The sequence below is a fragment of the Sinocyclocheilus anshuiensis genome, unplaced genomic scaffold, assembly GCF_001515605.1.
Source record: "Sinocyclocheilus anshuiensis isolate Anshui unplaced genomic scaffold, SAMN03320099.WGS_v1.1 scaffold101, whole genome shotgun sequence".
NCBI lineage: Eukaryota > Metazoa > Chordata > Actinopteri > Cypriniformes > Cyprinidae > Sinocyclocheilus > Sinocyclocheilus anshuiensis.
The window spans coordinates 2462775-2476498 of NW_015540892.1; the positions used below are offsets into that span (position 1 = coordinate 2462775).

Consider the following 13724-nt stretch of genomic DNA (forward strand, 5'->3'; position numbering starts at 1 on the left):
TCCACTGCAGTTCAGTACCGCTTTAGAGTGGGCGGGATTATTCACATGTCGTTAAATCTACGCCACCTCTACTACCACGACTCCTAGTTCAGTGACGCAGGTAGTGACGATTCTCTCCGGCCTATCCGTGATCAGCAGAATTTACACGTCACGTTTTGGTAACGGTACAGTTCACTTGGAACCCCAACCGAAAAATGTGAGGGGTGTACTCACTTCTGTGAGATACTGTAAAACCTAAAATAAAATATAAATTAATAATTACTAATAATTTAAATTCAATTAATAATTCAGTGTTTTCATGGCACATAAAAACAGGTTATTTTTGGTGGTGGAGCCAGTAAAAGCGTCCACAGGGCAAGCAGATAAACTACTAATCCAACTGGGTCATCAGAAAAAAAAAATCTTGTTGGGCTCTGCATTACATACATTTTATGCATTTACGTATCTTTCAGTATAATAAACCTCCAACTCACCGAACACAACGTGTGCAATGTATACAGCGGGTCATGATTGTTTTAATAAGCGGGCCGATGTTCTTATCTTCAACTGCTCTCTTCCCTTCTGTAAAACGGCTTCTGTCAGCACCAAACATCATCGATTGGTCCTATATATCCAGCACAACATCAAGATGGGTAAAAACTGCATTAGGGATAATTCCATTTACATTCTTGAGTGCATACTCAAGTTCACAGTCAAGTTCCATTAAATTGCTGTAAACAATATTTTTTTTACCTGAAGATCACACTCTCCTCCCTGATCACAGATTGGACAGTCAAGAGGGTGGTTGGAAAGCAGGAACTCCATGACTCCCTCTCTATCAAAGACACAACAAGAAATACAAATTAATAAATGCACTGTATGTAATGTGATGCGTGAACATTATTTGTAAAGCAAAAAACTACTCAAACCTGGCTTTCCGTGTTTTCTCTGAGTTGGTCAAAATGTTCCACCCCTTCATGACAGGCATTGCACATGCTGCAACAGGCTGTTGATGAAGTACAGATTAAAAAAAAGTGCTTATATGAAGACTCGTCATGTATTTTGATTGATAATGTGATAATGATTTTATAATTATAGTGCATGTCAATAGGTTACCTTTGGTGCTTTCTCAATTTCCACCAGACACATGCGGCAGTTACCGGCCACTGACAGACGATCATGATAGCAGAAACGAGGAATCTGCACACCTACTTTCTCGCAAGTCTAAACACATTAGGTATGTCAACATACTACATGGAATGTACAACTTTACATGGAATTAATACAAGGAAATGGTCACTGCATTATCACCTGTAGAACAGTGGTCCCTGGCTCCACCATGACAGGTTTTCCATCTACAAACACTTCAACCATATTGCTTGAGGCCCGGGCTGAAGTCCGCACTGTTGTATAAACAAGCCAGTGTTAGAAAATGATGGACAAGTCTGTAAAGTTACTTAGCATTCTTAAAGAAGGGCATTACACTTGATTTTCAAAGATGAAAAAATAATGCAAATTACCATTGTTAGTGATGGCAATGGAGCCCTGGGAATGGGCAGCACCTGCCAAAGCCCGACTTACTGCTGGCAAACGCAACATGTTCGCTGTAGAAGAAAATGCCAGGTGATTAGAAGCACACGTAACATGTTGATCCCCAGTATTTAATGAATAGTATCTAGGTTAACAATGGATAAATATGCCGCTCTACTCTGAAACACAAGGACACTGTACAGAAATAGACACAATAAAATCATACTGATCAGACCCTAGATATGCAACTGACAGTAGGGCTGTGCGATTAATCGAAATCGAATCGAAATCGCGATTTGAGACGTTGCGATTTCCTAATCGCAAAGCCTGCGATGTGGACGCGATATTACTCTGTTCCAGAGCATATGCATGACTGCCAGCCTTGAGTTGCAATCTTACTTGCCCTGGGCAAGAGTGAGCGCACCTCCGTTCTCCCCAATCAGCACTGCTCTAGCCAACTGCGTAAACACCCACCATTAAAAAAACTAACAAAAAAAAAACGGAACGCTGGATGGGAGAGAGACAGAGTGGGATTATGGCGTCTACTGGGTCAGATCGATAGTTAGGCAAATTAAAACTAAAGAAAACCGAGTTTTCTTAAGCTTGCAATTTAAGCTTCGAAATGACAGACAACGAACAAAAAAGGTAATCTGCAAGAGCTGCGTCACAGCGCATATCAAAAGCTCCCTTATCGGTTCCGCAATTTGATATTTTCCCCCAAATCGCACAGCCCTAATTGACAGTATTAATTATAAATTCTTTATTTATTCACATTTCTGCATAGTGCAGACAGTCAGCACAACAAATCCTTTGGCAAGGATTACAAAACCTAAGATTTTATAATACCCATAAAACAACATGTTTCTTCACTAAAAAAAAAACATTAAGGCACAATATTTATAAAAGAACCAATTTTAAATGTATCTGGGTATTGCACTGTAAAGGGAAAGTAGCTCAAACACTTAAAATGTAAAACTAATGCTGTTGACATTTCCACCTATTCACACACTGGTTAGCAGGCTAGCAGATTACTCAAGGACAGGGAGAACGTTACTGTAAATTACCCGTGCTTCGCATGCATTTATAATTCCAGCCGTTACACACAAAGTAAATATCCAGACAATATTCCCTTTACACTTTAATGTACACACAATATCATCTTAAATTCTTACCTTGACGCTATTTGTCCTTCTAGACCAGAACAGCGTTACAGCCGTAGGTTCAGTTGTGAATGTGTACTCGGGTGATTTCGGAAATGACGGAAAAAGCCGATGCACATTAATCTTTGAAAAAAAGACAAAAACATTTTATTACGTCAGATTGTTCTATAATATAGGAAATTCATACACGTATGTTAAAATACATCAATATATTAAATACATTTTATATGATTAATCTAACTTTTGTCGTTGACCTTTTACATTTATTCGTCATCATTTCCGCTCATAAAAGCGGTCGTTTCCGTCTCTTATTTCACGTTAAAAGCCAACCAGTCAACACGGTTTTCGGTATCTGTGAAAAACGGTAGATGATTATCGTGCTGTCTTTATTGTCTATAAAAGTTAAGCTTTCCATACCTAGAGCAAATTGCTATCAAAAATGTTCCATTTTCGTATGGTTTTGCAAAAATGTCAAGAGTGGGCGGAGTTATGGCGTCAGCGGTATTAAGACAGTCTCGCGTTCTTTTCTCGTTCCTTCGCTCTTCCTCCAAGTTCAGGGTTCCACGTTTGTACACGAGGTCTCACCGGTAACTTATAACAATGGGATTTGGTGATCTCAAAACACCCGCTGGACTCAAGGTTCTGAATGAGTTTCTGGCAGACAAAAGTTACGTCGAGGGGTAAGCTATTTCAAGATTGTATTTATCAAGTCTTATTAGTTGGCTTGCAACAACTTGTGATTGTCCTCTTTTTCTTATGCTGTAATACTAAAATAATGTTGGATGCAGTTATAAATGTCAAAGGTCATGGTTATTAATTTTCGTAGCTATGAATTATATGTACACTACCGGTCACAAGTTTGGGATCAGAACGATTTTTAATGTTTTTTACAGGAGTTTCTTATGCTCATCAATGCTGCATTTATTTGATCAAAATTACAGGGAAAAAAATTAAATATTGTGAAATATTATGATGTTAAATAATATTTTTTATTTTAATATACATTAAAGTCTGATTTATTCCTGTGATACCAAGCTGAATTTTCAGCATCATTACTCCAGTCTTCAGTGTCACATGATCCTTCAGAAATCATTCTAATATGCTGATTTATTATCAGTGCTGGAAACTGTTGTGCTCCTTTATATTTTTTGGGAACTTGTGATACTTTTTTTTCCCAGAATTCTTTGATGAATAAACAGTTAAAAAGAAGAGCATTTATTAAAAATAGAAATCTTTTCTAACAATATACACTACAGTTTTGAAAGAAATTAAAACTTTTATTCAGCAAGGATGTGTTAAATTGTTAAGAAGTGATAGCAAAGATTTATATTGTTAGAAAAGATTTATATTTTGAATAAATGCTGCTCTTTTTAACTTTTTTTAATTTGTCAAAGAATCCTGAAAAAAGTATTGCCGTTTCCAAAAAAAATATTTGGCAGCACAAGTGTTGCCAACATTGATAATTCTAATAATAAATCAGAATATTAGAATGATTTCTTAAGGATCATGTGACACTTTATACTGGAGTAATGGCTGATGGAAATTCAGCTTTGCATCACAGAAATAAATTATATTTTAAAGGATATTAAAATAGAAACTATTATTTTATATTGTAATAACATTTTGCAAGATTACTGTTTTTAATCTGTATTTTTTATCAAATAAATGCAGCCTTGATGAGCATAAGACACTTCTTTAAAAAAACATTCCAAGTCTTACTGATCCCAAACTTTTGACTGGTAGTGTATGTACAATCAAACATTGTAGGTAGGGTCAGTATTTGTAGTAGTTCCCCTCCCCCAAGTGTTTGCCAAGTGCCACATTTTCATTGCTGTACTGTGGATCCATTTGTAAATATTAAGCAATTATATAATTTATTCCATTCATAAATGCCTCGTATTGCTCATGGAGAAAACACCAGCCTCACTACACATTTGAAGGCTCAATACTCATTTTCTTAACAGGTTTGTGCCCTCTCAGGCTGATATTGCAGTGTTCGATGCTCTGTCTGGCACCCCCTCAGCTGACCTCTGCCATGCTTTGCGGTGGTACAACCACATCAAGTCTTACCAGAAGGAGAAGGGCAGGTAATGAGAAGCTTGTTTGCAATATTTAATGTTTTGCAGGTACTTCCACCAATATATGATGATTATCCTATCACCATCTTTCGCCTGAGTGACTGATGCACAATCTTTCAAATTCTGATTTGGCTGGGAATTCTCAAGACTGTCAGGTGCTCTTGTGCAGTAACAAGGATTCACTCTCCTTTCCTTACCTTTAGTCTTCCAGGTGTGAAGAAGCCTCTCAGTCAGTACGGCCCTGCTGGTGTGGAGGACACAACTGCAGCAGCTCCTGCAGTGGCTGATGAAGACGACGATGACATTGATCTGTTCGGTTCTGATGAGGAAGAGGTGAGTTTAGTAGCAGAAGGGATGGTGTGTTTTGACAATTGCCTGGTCAAATTATGATTTTTCTCACCATCTTTTGGCTGATGTTGTGATGGACAACCTTTTCTTCCTGAAAACCAGTTAGTAAAAAATGACCATGCTGTTGCTGTAAGTTTGTGCACACCTGGTCATGGATCTCTTTCTTTACAGGATGAGCAAACCAAAAAGATCAAGGAGGAGAGGCTTGCAGCATACAATGCAAAGAAGGCAAAGAGTATGTATTAACCGTCTCTTAAATGCACACTACTGGTCAAATAATTGAGATTTACACTTTTTGAAGACTTTTATGCTCACCAAGGAAATCATAAATCATTCTAATGTGCTGATTTGGTGCTCCGTTATCAATAATAGTTCTCATCAATGTTGAAAACCGTTTTTGCTGCTTAATATTTTTGTGGAAACCATTACATTTGTTAATTTTTCCTAAATCTTACCCAAAACTTTTAAATGTAGTGTATCATGGTTTCCACAGATAAGCAGCAAAAACAGTTTTTAACATTAAGAAATGTTTCTTTAACACCAAATCAGCATATTGGAATGATTTCTGAACGATAATGTGACACAGAAGACTAAACTAACTGCTGCTAAAAAAATTAGCATTGCCATCCCATGAATATTACATTTTTAAAATAAAATAGTGTAGTGATATGTTAGTGTTTTTATCCAAATCAGCCATGTTGAGCACGGTAGACTTTTTTCAACAAACTTAAATCCTAATTGTTCCAAACTTTTGACATTGTGACTAGTTTAGTGATAACTTCATATTACCATCTTTCGGCTGAATGATGTAATTGATGCTTTTGTTTGTTTGTTTTTTTGCCTGATATCCACTAGTCATTTAATTGTGATTGTTGGATTCCTGTGTTTGCTTTACCATTGACTCTGTCTTTTTAATGTCTGTGCAGAGCCTGCACTTATCGCCAAGTCTTCCATCCTGTTGGATGTCAAGCCCTGGGATGATGAAACTGACATGGCCAAGCTCGAGGAGTGTGTCCGCACCATTCAGTTGGACGGTTTAGTCTGGGGACAATGTAAGTCAAAATGCAGTGTATGCAAGTCAAAAGTTTGGTCCATATTTTGTATTTCAATAGACTTAATTGTCACCTGACCTCTCCTGTACAGCTAAGCTGTTGCCTGTCGGCTATGGCATCAAGAAGCTGCAGATTGCCTGTGTTGTGGAGGATGATAAAGTTGGAACAGACCAGCTGGAGGAACTGATCACAGCCTTTGAGGACTATGTGCAGTCCATGGATGTGGCAGCCTTCAACAAGATCTGAAACCCCACAGTACGAAGCATTAATCCAATAAAAGCACTTCAAATGCACCTTTGTATGTGGTTTATTTTTTTTAAATTGTGTTCTGTGTGGCTTCGAATTGAAAATGTTAAATATTTGTCATGAATGTGCTGTTTTTTAAAGACTGTCTTTATATGAAATTTCTAATATACTGTAGCCAATTGTAACCAATAATTTAACTTTAGATTGATTTGAATGTAATTTGTAGGCCAGTTTATTATTTGTTTTTATGTTCTCAGGTTTAGCATGACTGTGGGAACTATTGTACAAATTCATAGTTTGCTACATTTATAATGTTATCATCAAGGCATGTAATCAGATTTTTCTATAAAGGTTATTTTGTCGCGTTGGTTGAGTTTGCGGCCCATTGATTAAATTTCGCCTCGGAATTTTCTAGTGGGCGGGTTCCCGCGCTTTACTCTTACGTCACTCCACTAGCAGACCTAAGCTAAATACGGATACCGATGGGATCTAAGTGGAATAACATCTATAATCAGGTGACAGCACGATGAAGACTGCAGCCACATTGTGTTCATGTATTTTGTAGATCATAAATAAGTGAATATTTACTATTTCACGGTCCCGGTGTCCACGTTGTCATGTTAAGTGTCTCTAGCTTGCTAAGTGAACTAGCATAGCTGGCTAGCTTAAACTACAGTTTGTGTGTTCCCAAACAGTGTGGATAGTCTGAAACCGTGTAAAATTTAAGCGTTTTCAAATACATTTTACGTTAAAGTATATTTATGTGGTAATATTAGGGCGCGCTGTTTAAATGGCCGTGCATGTGTGTGCAGGCCGGTACATATATGAGTATTAATTTATGAGTAGTTAAAGCTGGACCGTAAAAACACTTCAAATTAATGACAAGTTCATTATGTACATGTTTTAAAGCATCAAAACTGATTTAAGATACAAATAGTGCTTTATTAATGTATCTTTCGTTCTAAATGTATTAGTTCGTATTATACAAGTAGAATAAGCAAGTGCACTTACAAGAGACTTTTAAGTGTTTTCTAATAATGCTTAATGTATCCTACATCTTTAGATGCGACTTTTAACTTACCACACATGGCTGTACACATCTACGCGATGATGTGACACGGAAACTTTTATAGCCATCCTCTCCTCCATGTAGGTGAGTATATATATTTAGTATAATTTTTTATTTATTTAGTATGCCTGTTTATCGAAATGTTTTTTCTTATAGTCTATTGCTTGAGTTTATTTATACAATACACAACAATACAGCATAAGTAAGTAATTGCATAGCAGTGTATTTATGTTTCTGCAAGGCCCAGAGCAAGAAAGATCAAATATAGTGGAAAAATTAAGTGGATTTGCAAGAGAACACTGTAAATGCATAACAAAAATGTTAACAGTGAAATAGTTCTGAATGTCCAACAGTACAATGATACACCATGCAACTCTCTTACTCTGTGTTTGTGTGATTGTTTATAGACAGCACCATGCCCTTGGAGGAGGGACCACAGTCCTCTGCTAAAAGTAAGGCAGTTTTTATATTTCAGGGTTTTTTTAGTCATTGAGCACTGGAGAGCCTGGAGGGACTATTAAAATACTAATTATATAATCATACACCGTTAGGATAATAAAATAGATTTTTATAATAAAGAACTTTTAAAAGGGAGATGAAAACCCATCTATGTATATGTTGTTGATGTAAAATGATATGCCTCCAATCAAACTGTACAGCATTTTGGTACAAATCATTTGTTAGAAATCTAGTCAAACTAGACAAATGCCAACATGGACAGGTTGTGAGACATGTCCTTATCTTCAAAAAATTATGAACAACACACACAAAAAAAAGAATACAATACATATGGGTAAATGATGAAGATGAACATTGTTCATGAGGAATTGTTGCCTAAAGATATCTAATAAATAAGAACAATTTAAATGTATTAATGGTATTTTTAACATTTGAAAGATCATTATATTTGGTATTGTCTTGGGTCACCACTGATGTCCAATGTAACATCTGTGTCCTGAAGCTAAACTAGTTGAGAAGCACTGATTTAGAGAATGCAAGTAAATGTTTTGTCGTGTTGTAGAGGCAGAGAGGCGTCCAGCTGACTTGTCCGGCAGGTGAGTTGTCTGAAAATAAATTTGCAGCAGTCCATTATCCATCTCATTATGTGTTTATATTACAAATTTAAAACAAATAAATGTCAAAGCCTATTATTTACCCCATCTGAAGGACTAGTAGAGGAGAAGAGCCTGTTGCTGGTCCTTCCAGCTCCCAAAGACAGGGTTACTGCAGCTGCTGTCAAGTTCTGTACAATAGTGTGGAACAGGTACGTAACTCTCCATCATTCCTCCTTTCTGAAATACTGTTGTGGTCAAGATATTGGTCAAAGTATTTGTTAAGTTCGGGTTAATAATTCCATTTTAGCAATTTAATGTGAACCACTACCAAATATATTTATATTGGGGTTTAAAGATTCTAATATCATGCATTTATGATAATCAGACCTGTTTATAATTATTAATATTATGACAATCTGAGTTATTATGGCTTTTTTGTAAACAACTTGTTGTTGTATTCTGCAGCACATCTTGAGTGCCCAACATAGAGAAGTGGTACGAGCTGCTAGAGCTAATGTATCTTCTGGAAGTTTGTTAGAGAGATTCCTTCAGGATGTTCTTCAGCATCATCCTCATCGCTATAGTGATACACGGTATGGTATCCACATCAGATTTCTTATTTAGCCTTGTTGACATGTTCCCATAACATACTGCATACTTTGAGTTTTGTGAATTGTAGGGATGAAACGATTCACTCAACTCATGATTCGATTCGATTCACGATTTTAATTTCACGATTCGATTTTCTCACGATTTTTTTAACAAAATGAGTTTGAAGACATTATACAGTAAATGAAAAGGTGTCCTTTTATTAGGCTATTGCTGCATGTTTCTTTGTGAAATTGAAATATAACAAAACTAAATTGAAATTTTAAAACAAACTAAGGCTTTGTCTATGCTCTTTCCATTTAAAATTAGAGACAACCACTGTATTTTAATCACGATCCAAACAAAGATGCAGCATGAGCAGTTTTTAATCTAAATTAAACTGTATAATTTCTAAATTTGAAGCAAAATCAGAATGGTCTGACTTTAGTTTTGTGAAACCATACTACATAAAACATATCTGAACGAAACAGCAGACGAGACGCAAATTCACTTTCTGCCAGCAGGTGGCGCTTATGAACAGCAATGATATAGTGTTTCCTGGGTTACTGCTGTAAACAAAGTAGAGCTGCGCTTATGAACACTACTTTAATATGCATCATTCAGATGCAAGATGAAAAGAAAATACCACGTAAACTTTTCTAAAGACAGTCAGTTCCCCTCAGAGATACATTCATGTAAACTCCTACTGCAATTGTATCGCGATTTGTTTGGCATCTCTACCGATTTGAATCGTCACATATTTGAATCGATTTTCAACCGGCTCATAGTTCATCGTTACATCCCTAGTGAATTGCAAAAAAACAGCATTCACTTGCTGTTTTTGACACCTCTTTTTCTCTGTAGACCTACCCATGCTGATCTACCTTTGCTAACCACCCCACTCATCCCAAAGGAGGTGCTCTCAGAGGTGTACTGTGGATCAGACGATGATGGTGTCTCTGTTGGGACACGTGAGGAGATGCCTACCTCTGATGAAGAGTCCTGTGAAATGCTGCTAATTGCAGCCTCAACTCCAGCAGTGATGACTGACCTTACTGCATCTACACACGTACAAACCACTTCCCAAAAAGGAAAAATGGTGCCTGAACCACTTCCCCCTGAAAAGTACTCCCCCACACAGGGTTTTTTGCACAAGACTGGTGGCAGCTCTGCCAGTGACAAACCGAATACATCACAATTGACACTACCTGTTCAGAGACAGAGTTTACAAACAAACCCCTCTGGACATCCCTGTGCTTCAGAGGGTCCACCAGTCGCCAAGACTGGAGCTGTTGAACACAGGAAAGCGCACAAGAAGACCAATAGGGATAAAGAGGGGAGCGACTCCATTACAGCTTCCCGTGCCCCACCAGCTGCAAAGTGCATTACCTCAAAGGACCAGCCTTCAACTTTTCGATCAGTGGCTGAAGAGTCCACAGTGTGGATTTCAGCACTGCCACCTTGGAAAGACCCCCATAGGGAACAGACATTCAGTCATCTATCTGACCAGATTCGAGATGTGATAGAGGAGGTTATTGAAAAATATTGTTATGGCCACAGTCTCAGTGTCGATCAGCGGGAGGATGATGGTAGCTTCGTTCTGAGTCATCAGTCTATGAGTCAATCCAAAGGCAGTGAAGGATGGGACAATGCAATACAGATGGCGTTGGGAAAGCCAAAGGCTGAAGAAAAAAATTTAGCTGAGTTACTGGAAGTGCATATAAACCTTGAAGACCAAGGATACCAGACTCAGCTGGACACAGCCCTAAACACTGTGGGAACGCCTGAGGAAAACAAGGAGAGTTCTGCTGAGAAGGTGTTTCCTGATCTTCCCTACATACCACAGTCTTTTGTTGGCAAAACATTGACACAGGTGATGTTTGAAGATGACATGAAGATAGACTCCATAGTAAAAGAATTCCAACAAGGCCAGTTCCGTTGCTATTTTGACAGCGAATCATTAGCTAGGTTTGGGAAGCACAGTAAAAAAAGGAGAAAGAAAAAAAAGCAGGACAAAAATGAGGAGACCGATAACGCTGGGTGGGAGCCTACAGACATCTTGCCACTCATGGATCACAATGAAGAGGACCCCAAACATTCTGCTATTTTGAAAAAGTCTAGGCAAAAAATGTACAGACTTGCATCACGTTGCCAAGTGGTAAAGGTAAGCCACGGTACACAGACCATCCCTCTTATCTGCCCTGTGGTGCGGCGAAAATCGTCACAAGTAACATTCCCCTCAACACACAGTGAAAAGCCCCAGCAATGCCCCAGCCCTGAAAGGACCCCTGACATGAAAACTAGACTCTGTGCTTTGAAGCTTCCAGCTTCTTACTGCAAGATAATGAGTCCTCTACAGCCCAAAACTGTGGTCTATGTGCTTTCTTCCCCAGATGGGGGTCAAATAATCTCCAAGCCTACCCCTATTAAGAAAGCAGGGAGGAAGCGGAAGTCATATGATAGCGATGTTGGCCTGAAGTACAAATACAAAAAGACACCTCTTAAGTTCTATGACCCTTTGACCAATAGGATCTTGAAGAGTCCACCAAAAGGCATGTCTTCACCATCTAATTCCAAGTCTCTTTCACACGTCCGACAGCTATTCCGTAGCCTTAGCCCGGATATTAATAAGGAGAGGCAGGGTCTGGGGCAGGGGCAGTCATCAGGAGGTTCTCGGAAGGCTCGTGGTAGGAGCAGCATGGTTGATCTATGTACCTCCACCTCAGACTCCATTCTGGATAGCGGTGGCCCCTCAGAACCTGGTTCCTCTTTGTCTAGCAGCCGAAGAGCCTTATTCACCCGCTCCTCTATCTCAAGTAGCAGTTGTTTCCTCCTCGGACATCTCACGCCATCTACCCATGTGGATGATTCTTCCAAAGCACTTTCTCACTCTTGTGCGGGCAGTTCCTATAAGGTTGGAGGACTGGAACAAGATGAACACCACCAACAAATGCCAGTTGACCAAACACCAATCAGACGTAGCTCACGGAGGGCTGGACCTTTGACTCCAGCCAAGAGACCACCAGTACCCCGTTACAGGACCGAAAGGAAGTCACCCAAACCACAGCGCAAAGCAAAATCACAAGGCAATCTCCAGCAAACTGTTGGCTCCCGTATATCTGCAGAATGTAGGACATCTCCCAGAAACAAGAGCCCTGCTAGGTCCTCACTTAGATCATCGGCTTCCTCTAAACTGGCAATTCAGCCGGTTATTACATCCACTTCTAAACAAATAAATACAATGCTCAGTGCCAGTCAGCAGAAGAGAGTGAGGGGGAGGACCGCCACTGTACATATAGCAGACTGAACGTTATTAGACACCAGCCATGAACATAAGCTGTCTTCTGTTTTTCAAATGCTGTATAGTTTTGCACAGTTGAATTTCAGCTGACTGTTTCTAGTTGAAGTTCATTTTTGTCTCTATATGTTTGTTTATTTGTCATATGTATTTTTTAACTTGTAATGAGTATATTTTTTAAGTTTATAATGGGTATTTTCTCAAAGGTTGATGGTTGTAAATTAAATTTATAATGAATATTTTTGTCCTTGGTAATGATATATTAGAGCATGTTTTTCACAGTGGGTTTTGGCACTATTAACCCTCTGGGCCTCTTCGGTTATTTTTGATCGCAAAAATTTATATTTCGAAATGTTAAAAATCGTGGCTTCATCGGAATGAGATGACACTCATACTGGTGACTTTTTTCTCACATTAGCTATGTGAACCCACAAAAAAATCATGGACATGATTCGGATATGTTAAAGGGTCAAAAAAAAAGTCACACTTGGCTCCTTTGCGGTCAAAAATGACTGACATGGGAAATGGGAATGGGAAATACGAAAAAATACAAAAACTCAAGAGAATCTTTTGGTGGTACGAACTACAAATCAGCCACTGTGCAGAACAAAAGTACACAGCAATCAAGGGGTGACTCTCTAAAATATCAAGAGTGCAAAATAGACACCCACGCGCGCGCGCACACACACACACACACACACACACACACACACAGAGAGAAATGAACTGTTAAGGCTGCAACAGAGCAAATTTTGAGACTATTCAATGATTGATTGAAATCATAATGCAAAACCTGTTATTTGTCTAACCAAAAATATCTAAACCTTGACAAAAAGTAATCTTTTAGAATGTCTAAATATCTAAAAGTAAAACCTAATGGAAATGAAGAAATTATGTCTAAAAAACAATGGGAATCCAAAGGCCTCTGTATATATTAGGGGTGCAACGGTTCTCGGTCAAAAAAAAATCGAACCGTACCGTTCTCCACACACGGTTCGGCATGCACTAGGACCGCGGTTCAACTTAAATCTGAAAATGCGTCTGTAATATGGTTTGTTAGAGTTCGGCTAATGCATGTTTCTGTTGATGGATACAAATTCTAGCTTCCCAATACATTACAACAAGAGCGATGAGAGAAAAAAATACAATAGGTGGACAAACCAGTCACTCACTCTGTTCAATGCGAGTGCTGTGTGTTGGAATAACTGTCATTTATGCCGTCATCACGTGTTGATAACATAGGTAAGACCTGAACAGCACACGTTGCTATCTGTGTTTAAACTAAACTCATTTAAGCCTGGCCAGTTTAAATATTAAAGAG

General features: G+C 38.5%; 3 protein-coding genes across 3 annotated transcripts in view; 2 read left to right on the forward strand and 1 right to left on the reverse strand.

The window, feature by feature from the left end:
* Positions 1-2778, reverse strand: part of LOC107688854 (NADH-ubiquinone oxidoreductase 75 kDa subunit, mitochondrial-like) — a 7261-nt gene extending 4483 nt beyond the window's left edge. Inside the window, exons 1-7 of the mRNA XM_016486665.1 lie at positions 2682-2778; positions 1500-1583; positions 1291-1382; positions 1096-1203; positions 909-985; positions 733-814; positions 474-604 (exon numbers count right to left, since the gene is read on the reverse strand). Of these exons, the coding sequence (XP_016342151.1) occupies positions 474-604; positions 733-814; positions 909-985; positions 1096-1203; positions 1291-1382; positions 1500-1578 (569 nt within the window). The 5' untranslated portion in view covers positions 1579-1583; positions 2682-2778. The remainder of the gene's footprint in view (positions 1-473; positions 605-732; positions 815-908; positions 986-1095; positions 1204-1290; positions 1383-1499; positions 1584-2681) is intronic.
* Positions 2779-3181: 403 nt separating this feature from the next.
* LOC107688853 (elongation factor 1-beta-like) lies at positions 3182-6440 on the forward strand. The gene is made up of 6 exons (XM_016486664.1): positions 3182-3349; positions 4634-4756; positions 4951-5080; positions 5267-5330; positions 6022-6147; positions 6239-6440. Exons 1-6 carry the CDS (start codon positions 3270-3272, stop codon positions 6391-6393), a joined length of 678 nt encoding a protein of 225 aa, XP_016342150.1. The 5' UTR covers positions 3182-3269; the 3' UTR covers positions 6394-6440.
* A 276-nt stretch (positions 6441-6716) lies between these two features.
* LOC107688855 (DBF4-type zinc finger-containing protein 2-like) lies at positions 6717-12564 on the forward strand. Its single transcript, XM_016486666.1, has 7 exons — positions 6717-6908; positions 7457-7546; positions 7870-7914; positions 8484-8517; positions 8630-8726; positions 8983-9110; positions 9970-12564. Exons 3-7 carry the CDS (start codon positions 7878-7880, stop codon positions 12410-12412), a joined length of 2739 nt encoding a protein of 912 aa, XP_016342152.1. The 5' UTR covers positions 6717-6908; positions 7457-7546; positions 7870-7877; the 3' UTR covers positions 12413-12564.
* Positions 12565-13724: the final 1160 nt, after the last annotated feature.